The sequence below is a fragment of the Equus asinus genome, chromosome 25, assembly GCF_041296235.1.
Source record: "Equus asinus isolate D_3611 breed Donkey chromosome 25, EquAss-T2T_v2, whole genome shotgun sequence".
Classification (NCBI taxonomy): Eukaryota; Metazoa; Chordata; class Mammalia; order Perissodactyla; family Equidae; genus Equus; species Equus asinus.
This window is the reverse complement of record NC_091814.1, coordinates 43,362,687-43,378,107: the sequence shown is the minus strand read 5'-3', so window position 1 is coordinate 43,378,107 and position 15,421 is coordinate 43,362,687. Positions and strand designations below refer to the sequence as shown.

Below are 15,421 nucleotides of genomic sequence, written 5' to 3'. Positions count from 1 at the left end.
TTAATTTTCAAATATTTTGGGATTTTTCAGAGATGTTGTTGAGTTCTAATTTAATTGCATTGTGTTCAGAGAACATAGTCTGATTTCATCTCTTATAAATGTATTAGTGCTTGTTGTATGGCCCAGAATGTTTGTCTTGGTGACTGTTTCATATGCACTTCAAAGTAATGTGCTTCCTGCTGTATTTGATTAGAGTGTTCTATAAATGTCAATTAGTAAAGTTAGTTATGATGTCATTCAGGAGTTCTGTATTTTTACTGATGTTTTCCTGCTTTTCCCATTAATTACTGAGGGAGCAATGTTGAAATCTTCAAATATAATTGGGGATTTGTCTATTTTACATTTTAGCTTCAGATATTTTTGAATCTCTCTTAGTGCATACACATTTAGGATTGATATGTGTTCCTGATGAGTTGCCCTATTTATCATTATGAAATGTCTCTTTTTATTGCTCATAATATTCCTTGTTCTGAAGTCTACTTTGTTTGGTATTACCAAAGTCATACCAGCTTTCTTTAGGTGTAATGTTAACATTGTGTATCTTTTTACATCCTTTTATTTTATTTTTAAAAATTATCCTTATTTTATTTTTTGCTGAGAAAGATTCGCCCTGTCAATCTTCCTTTATTTTGTATGTGGGTTACCACCACAGCATGACTGACAAGTGGTGTAGGTCCATACCCAGAATCCGAAACTACAGACCTGGGCTACCAAAGTGGAGTGTGCTGAACTTAACCACTGTGCCACAGGGATGCCCCACCTCCTTTTATTTTTAACCTACTTGTTTTACTTTTAAAATGGGCTTCCTGTAAGCAGCATATAGTTATATCTTGCTTTTTTATCTAATATGACAATCTCTGTCATTTAACGGGAGTGTTTATACCATTTACATTGAATGTGATTACTGATATGGTTGGATTTAAATCTATCATCTTGCTATTTTTTTGATTTTCACCCATTTTTTTTCCTTCTTTATTTTGAATTAATTCTTTTAAATAAAATTTTTTAGAGAAATTTTAGGTTAACAGCAAAATTGAGCCGAGAGTTGTCTTATACTCCCTGCCCCTACGTTCACACAGCCTCTGTTCTATGAGTGTCCTGCACCACAGTGGTACCTTTGTTATAATTGATGAATCTCCATTGACACATCATAATCACCCAAAGTCTGTAGTTTACATTAGAGTTCACTCTTGGTATTTGAAATTCTATGGGTTTTGACAAATGTGTGATGACATGTATCCAGTATTATAGTATCATACAGAATAGTTTCACTGCTCCCAAAATGATCTGTGGTCCATCTGCTCATCTCTTCTTCCTCCCTAGCCACCACTGCTCTTTTTACTGTCTCCATACTTCTGCCTTTTTGTACAGTTTGAATCATACAATGTATAGCCTTTCATATTGGCTTTTTTTACTTAATTATTAAATATACATTTAAGGTTCTTCCATGTCTTATGGCTTGAAAGCTTATTTCCTTTTAGCACTGAATAATATTCCATTATCTGGGTGTACCAGTTTATTTATCCATTCACCTACTGAAGGACGTCTTGGTTACTTCCAAGTTTTAGTAATTATGAATAAACTGCTGTAAACATATAAATGTAGGTTTTTGTGTGGACATAAGATTTCACCTCCTTGGAGTAAATACCAAGGAACATGATGGGTGGGTGATAAGAATAAATTTAGTTTTATAAGAAACCACCAAACTCTCTTCCAAAGTGTCTATAACCATTCTGCATTCCCACAAGCAATGAAAAAGAGTTCCTGTTGCTACATCATTAGCATTTGGTATTGTCAGTGTTTTGGATTTTGGCCATTCTGATAGGTATGTAGTGATATCTCACTCTTTTAATTTACAATTCCCTAATGACATATAATGTGGAACATCTTTTCAAATGCTTACTTTCCATGTGTATATTTTCTTTGGTGAGATGTCTCTTCAGGTCTTTTGGCCCCCCCCCCTTTATTTTTTTTAACCTGAGGAAGATGTGCCCTGAGCTAACATCTGTTGCCAATCTTATTTTTGCTTGAGGAAGATTCCCCTGAGCTAATGTCTGTGTCAGTCTTCCTCTATTGTGTATGTGTGTCACCACAACAGCATGGCTGCCAACGAGTGGTATAGGTCTGTGCCTGGGAACTGAACCCAGGTCACCAAAGCAGAACATGCCAGACTTAACTACTAGGCCACAGGGCCGGCCCCTCTTTTGCCCATTTTTTAGCCGGGTTCTTTGTTTTCTTATTGTTGAGTTTTAAGGGTTCTTTGTATATTTTCAGTGACAACCCTTTATCAGATATGTCTTTTGCAAATATTTTTTCACAGTCTGTGGCTTGTCTTCCCATTCTCTTGATGTTGTCTTTCACAGAGCCAAAGTTTTAAATTTTAATGAAGTCCAGCTTATTCTTTCTTTCATGGATTTTGCTCTAGTGTTTTGTGTAATAAGTCATTGTCAAACCCAAGACCATCCAGCTGTTCCCCTACGTTATCTTCTAGGATATTTTTATAGTCTTTATTTTATGTTTAGATCTGTGATCCATTTTGAGTTAATTTTTGTGAAGGATGTAAGGTCTGCATCTTGATTCAGTTTTTTGCACGTGGATGTCCAGTTGTTCCAGCACCATTGTTGAACAGACTGTCTTTGCTCCATTGTATTGCCTTTGCTGCTTCATCAAAGATCAATTGACTATGCAGTCATCTGCCATTTATTGACGTTTCAGTTGGTGACAGACCACATATACAACAGTGGTCCCATAAGGTTATAATGAAGCTGAAAAATTCCTATTGCCTAGTATATCTGGAAGAAGACAGTCAAGAGGTTTGTCCATGACTTCGAAGGATTTTCCAAGGATGAGGAGGTTGTAAAAATCAACAAGGCTGTGGTTGACAGGGCAGACAGCTTTACCCTGGGTGTGGATGAGGATGACATTGAGGAGCTCCTAGAGGTGGCTCCTGAGGAACTGACTAATGAGGGGTTGTTGGAACTGGAACAGGAACGCATAGCTGAAGAAGAGGCAAGAGAAAAGGAAACTGCAGGAAAAGAAGAACTACCAAGAAAATTCACAAAGTGTTTAGCAGAAGCTTTTGCAGACCTCAGCAAGCTCCTTAAAACGTTTGAAAACATGGACCCTAACAACAAAAAGTTTTTATCATAGAGATGCATGTTCATGGTGTATTATCTGTTTACAACCAAATCTATGATGAAAAAAAGAACCAAATCATGCAAACCACCATGGACATATTTCTCAAAAGTGACACCTCTTCAATAAGAGCTTCAGGAGGTGTTCCAGAAGTCATTGTTATCATAGGAGATGACAGCCACATGTGTGTTAGTGTCCCGGAAGACAAGACCTTCCAGTGGGACAAGGTGTGGAAGTGGGAAACAGTAATATTGATGATCCTGACCCTGTGTAGACCTAGACTAATGTGTGCATTTGTGTCTTAGTTTTTAACGAAAAAGTTTAAAAAGTAAAAAGAAAAGGAATTTTTTAAATAGAAAAAAGTTTTAGAATAAGGATATAAAGGAAATATTTTTGTACACCTATGAAGTGCGTTTGTGTTTTAAGCTGTTATTATGAAAGTCAAAAGGTTAAAAACATTAAAAAGTTTATAAAGTAAAAAAGTTATGGTACACTAAAGTTAGTTTATTATTGAAGAAATAGCTTTTTGAAATAAATTTAGTGTAGCCTGAGTGTACAGTGTTTGTAAAGTCAGTAGTAGTATACAGTAATGTCCTAGGCCTTCACATTTACTTACCACTGACTCACCCAGAGCAGCTTCCAGTCTTGCAAGCTTCCTTCATGGTAAGTGAGCTATACAGGCTTATCATTTTTATCTCTTGTACTGTATTTTTACTGTACCTTTTCTATGTTTAGATAGGGTTAGATGCACAAATATTTACCGTTGTGTTAAAATTACCTACAGTGTTCAGTACACTAATATGCTGTACAGGTTTGTAGCCTAGGAGCAATGGGCTATACCATGTAGCCTAGGTGTGTAGTAGGCTGTCCCATCTAGGTTTGTGTAAGTACGCTCTGATGTTTGCACAACAACAAAATCACCTAACGATGCGTTTCTCAGAATGTATCCTTGTCATCAAGCGATGCGTAACTGTATTTCTGTGAATCTATTTCTGGGCTCTCCGTTCTGTTCCATTGGTTTGTCTGTTCTTTTGCCAGTACCACATTGTCTTGATTACTGTGGCTTCATAGTAAGTCTTGAAGTTGGGTGGTGTCAGTCATCCAACTTTGTTCTTTTTCTTCAGTGTTGGGTTGGTGATTCTTGGTCTTTTATAAATTTTTTAATCAGTTTGCTGATAGCCACAAAAAAACTTGCTGGGATTTTGATTGGGATTGTATTGAATTTATAGATCAAGTTGCAAAGAACTGACATCTTGACAATATTGTGTCTTCCTATCTGTGGACATGGAACATCCCTCCATTTATTTACTTCTTTGTTGTCTTTGATCAGAGTTTTGTACAGTTCCTCATACATATTTTGTTCATAAGATTTATACCTAAGTATTTCATTTTGGGGGGTGCTAATGTAAATGGTTGTGTGTTTTTTTAATTTCAAATTCCCCTTATTCATTGCTGGCATATAGTAAAGTGGTTGGCTTTTGTATTATTAACTTTGTATCTTGCAGCCTTTCTATAATTGCATATTAGTTCCAGGAGTTTTTTGGTTGATTTTTTTTATTTCTACGTAGACATGTCATCTGCAAACAAATATAGTTGTATTTCTTCCTTCTAAATTAGTATACTTTTTATTTCCTTTTCTTGTCTTATTGAATTAGCTAGGACTCATAGTAAAATGTCAAAAAGCAACAATGAGAGGGGACATCTTTACCTTGTTCCTCATTAAGTATTTTTTTGTGACTCCATTTTGTTGCTGCTATTTGTTAACTACTTATAGCCCTTAAAAATATTTTTAGTGGATGCGTAAGGCTTTTCAACATATAGTCACATTTGACCCTCATATAATATCACACCATTTCATGTAGATTGTAAGAACCTTGGAACAATGGATTTAAATTTCTCCCTTCTCATTCTTTGTCCTATTGTTGTGATACATTTTAATTCTACATTTTATATACTCCTTAATGCATCATTATTTTTGCTATAAAATATGTATTTTTAATAAACAATATTTAATATAAATTTAATATAAGTATTAAAATACTGTTTATTTAAAAAATAAGTCAACTATCTTTTAAAGAGGTTAAAAATGAAAAAACTTGTATATTTTTCCACATTTATTTCTGGTGCTCTCCAATCCCTTGTGCCTAAATTTCCCTCCAGTGTAATTTTGCTTTGAAAACTTTAACATTTCATATAACAGAAATCTATTGGCAGCGAGTATTCTCAGCTTTTGTTCACCTGAAAAAGTCTTTGTCCTCATTTTTGGAAGATAATTTTGCTGGGTGTAGAATTCTAGGGTGATAAGTTTTTCCTCAGTTTAGAATTTCAGAGGCAATTCCATTGTCTTCTGGTCTGCATAGTTTCTGACAATAAGTCTATAGTAATTCTTATCTTTGTTCTTCTGTATAAAATGTTTTTTTCCTCTGATGCTTTCAGGATTTTCTCTTTGTCGTTATTTTTCTGCAGTTTGATTCTGATGTCCCTTGGTGTAGTTTTCTAGATTTGTTCTGGTTGGGATTCATTGAGCTTCTTGTGTCATTGCATTTCTTGTATGTGGATTTATAATTTTCTCAAAATCTGGAAATGTTTTTTTCCAGTTTTTAAAAATTTTGAGGTCCTAGTAGTTTATAACATTGTGAAATTTCAGTTGTACATTATTATTTGTCAGTCACCATATAAATGTGCCTCTATACCTCTTATGCCCACCCTCTAACTCCTTTCCCCTCTGGTAACCACTAGTCTGTTATGTCTGTCCACGTGTTTATCTTCCACATTTGAATGAAATCATATGGTGTTTGTCTTTCTCTGTCTGGCTTACTTCACTTAACATAGTACCCTCAAGGTACATCCATGTTGTTGCAAGTAGGACAATTTTGTCTTTTTTTATGGCTGAGTAGTATTCCATTGTGTGTGTGTGTGCGCGACACATCTTCTTTATCCATTCATCAGTTGATAGCCACTTGGGTTGCTTCCAAGTCTTGGCTATTGTGAATAATGCTGCAGTGACTATAGGGGTGCATAAACCTTTCTGAATTAGTGTTTTCATAATCTTTGGATAAATACCCAGAAGTGAAATAGCTGGATCATATGGTATTTCTATTTTTAATTTTTTGAGAAATATCCGTACTGTTTTACATAATGGCTGCTCAGTTTGCATTCCCACCAGCAGTATGAGGGTTCCCTTTTCTCCATCTTCTCCACACTTGTTATTTCTTGTCTTTTTAATTCTGATGAATGTGAGGTGATATCTCATTGTAGTTTAGATTATTTTCATTTCCCTAATAATTAGTGACGTTGAACATCTTTTCATGTGCCTGTTGGCCATCTGTATGTCTTCTTTGGAAAAATGTTTGTTCATATCCTCTGCCTATTTTTTGATCGGGTTGTTCTTTCTGTTGTTGTTGAGTTGTATATGTTCTTTATATATTTTGGAAATTAACCCCTTATCAGGTATATGATTTGCAAATATTTTCTCCCAACTGGTGGGTTGTCTTTTCATTTTGTTGATGGTTTCCTTCGCCATGCAGAAGCTTTTTAGTTTGATGTAGTCCCATTGTTTATGTTTTCTTTTGTTTCCCTTGCCCAAGGAGACATGATATTCAAAAAGATACTGCTAAGACCAGTGTCAAGGAGCATACTGCCTTTGTTTTCGGCTAGGAGTTTTATGGTTTCAGGTCTTAAATTCAAGCCTTTAATCCATTTTGAGTTAATTTTTGTGTATGGTGCAAGATAATGGTCTACTATCATTCTTTTGCATGTGGCTGTCCAGTTTTCTCAACACCATTTATTGAAGAGACTTTCCTTTCTCCATTGTATATTCTTAACTCCTTTGTTGAAAATTAGCTGTCCATAGATCTGTGGTTTTATTCCTGGGTTTTCATTCTGTTCCATTAATCTGTGTGTCTGTTTTTCTGCCAGTACCATGCTGTTTTGATTACTGTAGCTTTGTAGTATATTTTGAAGTCAGGGATTATGATACCTCTAGCTCTGTTCTTTTTTCTCAGGATCACTTTGACTATTTGGGGTCTTTTGTTGTTACATGTAGATTTTAGGAGTCTTTGTTCTATTTCTGTGAAGAATGTCATTGCGGGGCCAGCTCCATGGCCGAGTGGTTAAGTTTGTGCACTCCGCTTTGGCAGCCCAGGGTTTCACCAGTTTACATCCTGGGTGTGGACACGGCACCGCTCATCAGGCCATGTTGAGGCAGCATCCCACATGCCACAACTAGAAGGACCCACAACTAAAATATACAACTATGTACTGGGGGAATTTGGGGAGAAAAAGCAATTAAAAAAAAAAAGATTGGCAACAGTTGTTAGCTCAGGTGCCAACCTTTAAAAGAAAAAATATCATTGCAATTCCAACTGGGATTGCATTGAATCTGTAGATTGCCTTAGGAAGTATAGAGATTTTAACTATGTTTATTCTTCCAATTCATGAGCATGGAATATCTTTCCATTTCTTTATGTCTTTGATTTCTTTCAATAATTTCTTATAGTTTTTAGTGTGTAGGTCTTTCACCTCTTTAGTTAAATTTATTCCTAGGTATTTTATTCTCTTTGTTAAGATTGTAAATGGGATTGTATTCTTAATTTCTCTTTCTGCTGGCTCATTATTAGTATATAGAAATGAAACTGATTTTTGTATGTTGATTTTATACCCTGCAACTTTACTGTGTTTGTTGATTATTTCTATTAGTTTTTTGGTGGATTCTTTGGGGATTTCTATATATAGAATTATGTCGTCCACAAATAGCGAGTTTTTTACTTCTTCCTTTCCAATTTGGATCCCTTTTATTGGCAGGGGCTGAGCTGCGAGTGCACCCCCTGCAGCCTCTGTTCACAGGTGCGGGCACTGGTGTGAGGCTTCACCCCTTGGATTGCTGCTGCTGTGGGAGGGAGTGGGGGCTACTCCCCCGGTTCCACTGCCTGCTGGAGGTCTAGTTCACCTACCTTCAGATGTATAGATGCATGGATCTGTTAGGCCTCCTCTTGTACTGTGTCAGGAGTCCTTTGCTGGCCAATGGATGTCCCATTGCTGGTAACGTAGAGGGGAGAGACAAAGGGAATAACTCACTCCACCGTGATGTTGACGTCACCCTGAACTTGTTTGTTTTAAATAGATTCCTCACAGGTTTTCCAAATAGACCACGGTAATGTTTATGAATAATGTTTGCTTTGTTTTTTCCAATGTTTAAAGTTCTTTTTAAATTTTTATTATTATTTTTTTAAACATTGGCACCTGAGCTAACAGCTGTTGCCAATCTTCCTTTTTTTTGGTTCCTTCTTCTTCTCCCCAAAGACCCCCAAGTACATAGTTGTATACTGTAGTTGTGAGTGCCTCTGGTTGTGCTCTGTGTGACACCGCCTCAGCATGGCCTGATGAGCGGTGCCATGTCCATGCCCAGGATCTGAACCAGCAAAACCCTGAGCCACCAGAGTGGAGCACACTAACTTAACCATTCAGCCATGGGGCTGGCCCCTCCAATATTTAATGTTCTTATTTGCATTTTCTAAATTTCTTGTACCGACTAAGAATTCCAGAAAAAATATTAAAATATGATAGTGCATAATATTTTTCCGAGACTTTAAACTTTGTAGACTTGAGTGGGAAGACTCTGCCTTTAACTGCTGAGCCAGGCAGTAACAACTGCAAAGATGGGACCTTTGCTTTGGGCATGGCTCCAAGGAATGGAGTGAGAGAGATGCCAGGTACACTTTTTCTATGTTTGTTTTCCTTTGCATTTCATCCTGTGTTTTGCAGCTCCAAGAATTCCTCGTAGATGTAACCTAACAACCACATCTCACTTCCAGTTGAAGTTTTGGCCATCAGAACTATTTAAATCTTATTCTAAGGAGTGGGCTCTATTCCTAAACTATATATTTTAATTTCCTAGCAGGCTAGAGTCTACATAATTATCAGATCCCATGTAATCCTATTTATAAAAAGTATAACTTTCCATTTCTTTAAAATTATAGACCTATCACTTTGCTAGGTAGTCCCTCAAAACTCTACAAGTATATGTTTCTTTATGTGCATAGAAAAAAACATAAATATGTTAATAATATTAAAGTTGTAAATTTGCAGATTTCTGTTTTCTTTTGATCGTCTGTATTTTATATTTTTCTACAGTGAAAATATGTTATTTTGTTATAAGAGAAAAATGTTATTAAAAAGACAAATATTTGGGGCTGGCCCCATGGCCGAGTGGTTAAGTTCGCGCGCTCCGCTGCAGGCGGCCCAGTGTTTCGTTGGTTCAAATCCTGGGCGCGGACATGGCACTGCTCGTCAGACCACGCTGAGGCAGCGTCCCACATGCCACAACTAGAAGGACCCACAACGAAGAATATACAACTATGTACTGGGGGGCTTTGGGGAGAAAAAGGAAAAAAAAATAAAATCTAAAAAAAAAAAAAGACAAATATTTGTTTCTGCTTTGTGAAATGAGAATTAATCCTTCTTCATTTTTCTACTGCAAGAGGAACAGGCAGGCTTGGTCATTAGCATCCAATCCTTGCCCATTGCCATGCTGTGTTTCACACAGCAAATGGTTAGAAGCCTGTTTTATAAGACACGAATAAGTTTTTTACCCTTCAGTTTCCTTTATTTTGAGCTCTGGAGAGGAAGTTGAGGTGAGGAATGAAATTGTGAGTGGGTGAGTATGGATTAACTATATTTTCTGGTGAATGAAGCCTCAGATGTGCTGTCCAGCCCAGCTCATCAGAATTCTCTGCATTAGTGTCCAGTCCTAGACCACAGCTAACGCTGGTGTTTCTTTGCTTGCCATTAGTAGGTCATTGCCTGTAAGAGTGGTCAAGGAACCAGGGATCTGGCATTTCTATGTTCTCTAGCCTTAAGACCATCTAAGAGTACCCCATCCTACCCTACCCACTGTCTTAAACGTTAGAAAACTTTTTTGTAACATTCAGCATGAGATTTAAAGTAGTGTACCTGGAATTATAAAGGAAGATCTTCTGGTCTTAAATGAATTAAAAATGAGGGCTGGGGTCTTAGTTTGCACCTAATTTTGAATTTGTACCTAAACGATTGATAGTTTTTATGTGAGTTAGGTGTTATACTTGGTATTGCATATAAGAAAAGAAGCTTTTTTATGTCACCTGATGATCTGGCTGAACTATCTTTTAAGAGTATCCTTGACAAGTGACTGGATATGTTAAACAATTATTGTTAGAAAGAGCCATTCATTGAGTTAATTAATGTAATTCTCTGGAAGTTGCATTTTCTGGCCAACTTAAAATAGTTTTTTTTTCCCATGAGTTCAGATGAAATTTTTAGTATGGCAAGTCAGATTTCATATTGCCTAGCTTTTAGTCAAATGAGATTACCTAGCAAATATTTAAGCAGTTGAAAACATCACTTCTGCATGTGTGTCTCTGCCAGTTTTGTGATCTTTATCAGAAACGTATTAATGTTTTACCATATGGCCAAAAGTTTCTGTAGTATATTCCTCTAAGATGTAACTTCTGTTCCTTTCTGCTTTTAGCCTCATGCATCTTCCTTCCAAAATGCTTCTGCCCTCGTGTTTCTGAATATCACCCAGGTGTCCAGGTGTCTGTTTAAAACTTTTTCTTGTTACAAAAGTAATACAGATTGATTGCAGAAAATTTGAAATACAAAAAAGGATAGAAGAAAAATAAAAATCACCTATACTTTTATCACCCAGAAAAGTTTTTAAAAAATAAATAAAATTAGAATCATTTTGATCTAGGTTTGTGAACTGCTTTTTTTTTAGTCCTAATTACATGTTATGAACATCCCACATTCTTAAATATTGTCATGTAACATAATTTTTAATGGCAGTATGGATATGCCATAATTTAACTTATAACCTCGGTTGAGCATTTAAGCTGTTTCTAGTTTTTGCTATTAGAAAAACCTTATGGTGAAAATCTTGCTCAAATTGGCACATATCTCCATTACTCCGCAGGATAAATTTCTGGAGGAACAGTCCCTGCTTCGAAGGAATGTGTACTTGTAAGGCTTGTCATGTATGCAGTTAGTTTGCCCTCCATAAGAGCTGTTTCGGGTAATGCTCACATAGATGTACGTGAATGGACTTCTTGTCCCTTTGCTAATACCCACAATAGATGAGCACTTTTTCAGAAGACCTCCCCTGGCCTCTCCCTCCTCACCAAACCCAGTGGAAGTTAGGTCTCTCATTGCTTTCCCAGCACCTTCAGGCATATTATCCTTTCATGACACTCTGGGCTTTTTTCATAATATTTATTGTAATTGTAACTATGTATTATTTGTGTGATGTTTCATGTCTGTCTCCTCACACTAGACTGCAAGTTGCATGAGGGCAGTGACCATATCCAGTTTATTACCCCTGTATATCCCGGGGTATAATTAGTATGATGTGAAACACGTAGGGTGTGTTCAGTACCTATTTGTTGAATGAAGAAATGGGCATTATTGTAAAAATTTTCCAATTTGATATGAAAATAAGTATATCTATTAGTGCCTATTTATTAGAAGTTGAACTTTCTGCTTTTGTTGGCTATTTAGTATTAATTTTTATGAATTGTCTGTTCATGTCTTTGTCCATTTTTCTGAGGAGTGTATCTTTTTGATTCAAAACTCTTCTCTGGTCCTAGAGGCTTCTCTCTGAATATAACCTGTTTTGGGTCACTTCGCATCTTTATTTATGCCCCTTGTCCTCTTGATTTATTGCCCGTTCCTTGTGTTTTGGTATGTAGGCGTCGGAGACTAAAGCATTATTGAAATCAGGGTCCCCTCTTGATTACTCTCCTCTTGTCAGTCACTGATTACCTCCCACTCTTACTTTTTCCCCCGACGTTATAACTTCTATTCTCTAATTATACATTTCCCCAAGTTTACCTGGACTTTAAAATTAAAAGATGTAAAAAAAATCGCTCCCACCACTTTTGGTTTAAAGTCAGCTTAATTTAGTCATCTAGCTTGAGGCAAAAATTATTTTTTTCTTACTTTTTTGAGAAGCATTCTGTTCCTAGCTAAGAGCCCATCATGTGACATCTTAAGCCCAGGCCTGGCACGTATTTTCTCTAAAGGCCACATAGTACGTATTTGAGGTTGGGGGCCGGATGGTCTCTGTGGTACCCACCCTACTTTGCCCTTGTAGAGCGAAAGCAACGTGGGCAATGTCAGTGAATGAGTGTGGCCATGTTCCAATAACACTTTATTTATGGATACTGAAATTTGAATTTCATATAATTTTCATGTGTCAACAAATGTTATTCTTTTTTTGATGTTTTTCCCCCAACCATTTAAAAATGTCAAGGCCATTCTTAGCTCATGGCCTCACAAAGACAGATGTCAGCCCAGATTTGGCCCAACGGCCACAGTTTGCTGACCTATCAGAGTCCGTGCTCAAGAGAGACAAATCAAGTTTTTAATCACCATCCCGCCATTTACATTCCAGTTTCCCAAACTCTTGCAATTGATTAAAAACCTACCTCTGTGTTTCAAGGTCCTTTAGTTGCCTGCATAAAACTTGAAGTTCTTGAGGCTGTTTCCATGGTTTCTTCTTATTCCTTCTTGTGGAATCAGCAATTCCTTCCTCTCTGTTGTCTTCTTTCCCAGTTTCTGTGGATTCCACTTACGTAATATCCCCCTTTCTCCTCTTGTTCTCTTAGCAGCCTTGTGACAGCTCTCACTCAGAGAGTTGCAGTGGTCTCCTAACTGGTTGTCCACCCTCCAGTCTAATTTTCTGCTTCAGGATTAAAGTTCTGGTAATGTCTTTCCCCTGCCAAAAATCTCTGATGGAAGTTTTGTCTACATGGCCAAGGAAAGCTCCTTAGTTTGGATTTAAGGTTCTGTGATATCCTCCAGTCCACCTCTCTCAGTTTTCTCTTTCATCCTTAATGCCTTCAGGGAAACTGTTTCACTCTTTTTCCTTTGTTCGTGAAGTTCCTTCTACCTTCATTGCCCTCTCTACCACCTCGCTCTGCAGTATTCTCCCCATCCTTCAAGGCCCTTCTAAAAGGAAGCCTTCCGTATATTTATAACTGAATGTGATGAATATCCCGCTGCACTTTGTACCTCTTTAATGGCACTTAGAGCCCGCCTTAGGTTGGAGCTGTTGATGCATTGATCTTATTTCCCCACCTAATTGTGTAAGTGGCTTGAGAGGAATGACGCTGTCAAAGATGACCTTTTTTTGTCCCCTGAAACACCTAGCACAGTAATAATTTAATAAGTTATTGTATTGAATCTTCAGGTGGTAGGAGCATATTGGGATGTGAAAAGTCAGTTATGTTTAGATTCTCTTACTGTTCACTGGGAGAGCTTCAGGGAATCGTCTCATGGCAGCAGGAGTACAAAGAACAGAAGACCAAGGGCTGAGGCCTTTCGTGAAGCTGGTGACGTAATCGTAGGAATCTAATCCTCCGCTTCCCAGATCCCATTTTCCCATTAACCTTATGAGATACAGAGATTATCTTCATTTTTCAGTTGAAGAAACTGAGACATAAAAGGTCACACAGTTTGTCATTCCTTACAAGTGACAATAAGATGAAAGATTAAAAAATAAGAAGTTTAGAAGGAAAAAATATTAAGTGATTGTGCTTGTGTGATAGGATTTTAGGTAATTTGTGTTTTTCTTTATATCTTTGTGTCTTTTCTAATGTGTGTTTTTTTACGTTTCTCTCTAAGCATAATGATCTTTCACTCCACTTTAGATCTCCCCTGCTGTGGCTTTTCGCTGGACCTTGGCTATCTGGATAGGCTCCATCCTACTCTCTGATCGTAATCTCCTGTGCTTCCAGCTTATGTTTTCAGTTGTTCCCATACATCATCTTTTTACCTTATTGGGGCCTCTCCATGCCATTGGCTTCTCTCTGCTAAGATCCTCAGATCCCCTGCTTTCTTAACTCAGGCCCCTCCTGTCTTTACTCCTCCCTATAGTTTAGATTATCATCCATTATTTCCTCAACTTTTATTTTACCACTTTTTCTACTTTCTCAACTGTCTGAGCTCTCTCCCCTTTCTGTCCACTCTTAGGAATGGGCTTTGCTTCTGAACTCACAGAGGAAATACTGAAGCCATCAGATAGTAACTCTGTCCACCTTCTGACCCACATTTGTGGAGCTTTTTCCCTATCCCTGCTGGGTCTGTCTTTCCCCTTTTCTCTACATCAGAGGAGATTTCCTTCTTGTGCTCGCTTGAGGGCCAGTCATTCCACCAGTGCCCTGGTTCACACTTAGTCCCACCTTCCAGGGACCTTCCACCATCCCATCTCTTCCCCGCATTAGGCGTTCACTATGTATGTGTTTAATAAACATTGAATACTTTCATAAACAGAAGAAAATGAGTAATAAAAGTCCTTTCTGGATAAGAGTATGGGATGGAGTAATTGAAGACTAGAATCTAATTGTTATAGAGAATGTTAATTATCCTGGAAGATTCCAGAGTGTTTAGTTTTATAAATATTCCATCTACTCTAAATGTATTTTATATGCTATGAAATGCTACAGTGCCTCTGAAGAGGTATTGTATCCATTTGGTTGAAATACATTTCCTCTGATAGATATTTCCTTTACATACAGTTTAGATTTATTTTTGACATTTTTTTTACTAGATTTTTTTTCTTTTTTCATAGTTGGAGAACACATTCAAATCAGTTATTGCACAAATTGGACCTGGAGGGACTATCAATCCAGAACTAAAAGATAAGATAAAATTTGTAAGTATTTTCTCTTTCTGAAAATGGATAAGAATAAGTAATTGTACATTTAGATATCATTTGTGGATAAATTTAATTTGCCTACAACTATTTATTAGTTTTGTATTTATACCTGATCTTTTCAAATGTATTGCAAATGGAGGGGCTGTTCTTTTAAGATCAGGAAAATAACCCGATAAATTACACACCCCTAAAAATTTTTAAATGTTGTCAAAATTATTTAGAAAATTTGTTCCTCCATAAATTCTCTCTCCTCTTTTTTCTCCCCCTCACCCCAATAAATCATCCTTAACAAACAGTTCAAGATCCTTCAAATACCAATTTTATATACATATATGTGAACTATTATTTTAAACAGTGCATGGTATGCCATTGTGTTGATGTACCATATTTCATTTATGAGATCCATGATTGACTGACATTTGGGTTATTCCTAGCCTTGGCTATTAAAAAATGCTGTAGTTAATATCCTTAAACATTTATCTAGAAGTGGAATTGCCAATGGTATTGAATATTTTAAATTTTGATGTTAAATATTACTAAATTGCCCTCTAAAATGTTTGAACAAATTTACACTCCCGCTTACAGTGAAATGTTATT

The 15,421-nt window shown here is 36.8% G+C and overlaps 1 protein-coding gene across 4 annotated transcripts in view; it reads left to right on the top strand.

The window, feature by feature from the left end:
• TDRD5 (tudor domain containing 5) overlaps nucleotides 1-15,421 on the top strand; it is an 82,853-nt gene that overhangs the window by 12,351 nt on the left and 55,081 nt on the right. For all 4 annotated transcript variants that reach the window (XM_044758256.2, XM_014845287.3, XM_070497605.1 and 1 more), the window contains one exon: nucleotides 14,738-14,821. In XM_044758256.2, the coding sequence (XP_044614191.1) occupies nucleotides 14,738-14,821 (84 nt within the window). The remainder of the gene's footprint in view (nucleotides 1-14,737; nucleotides 14,822-15,421) is intronic.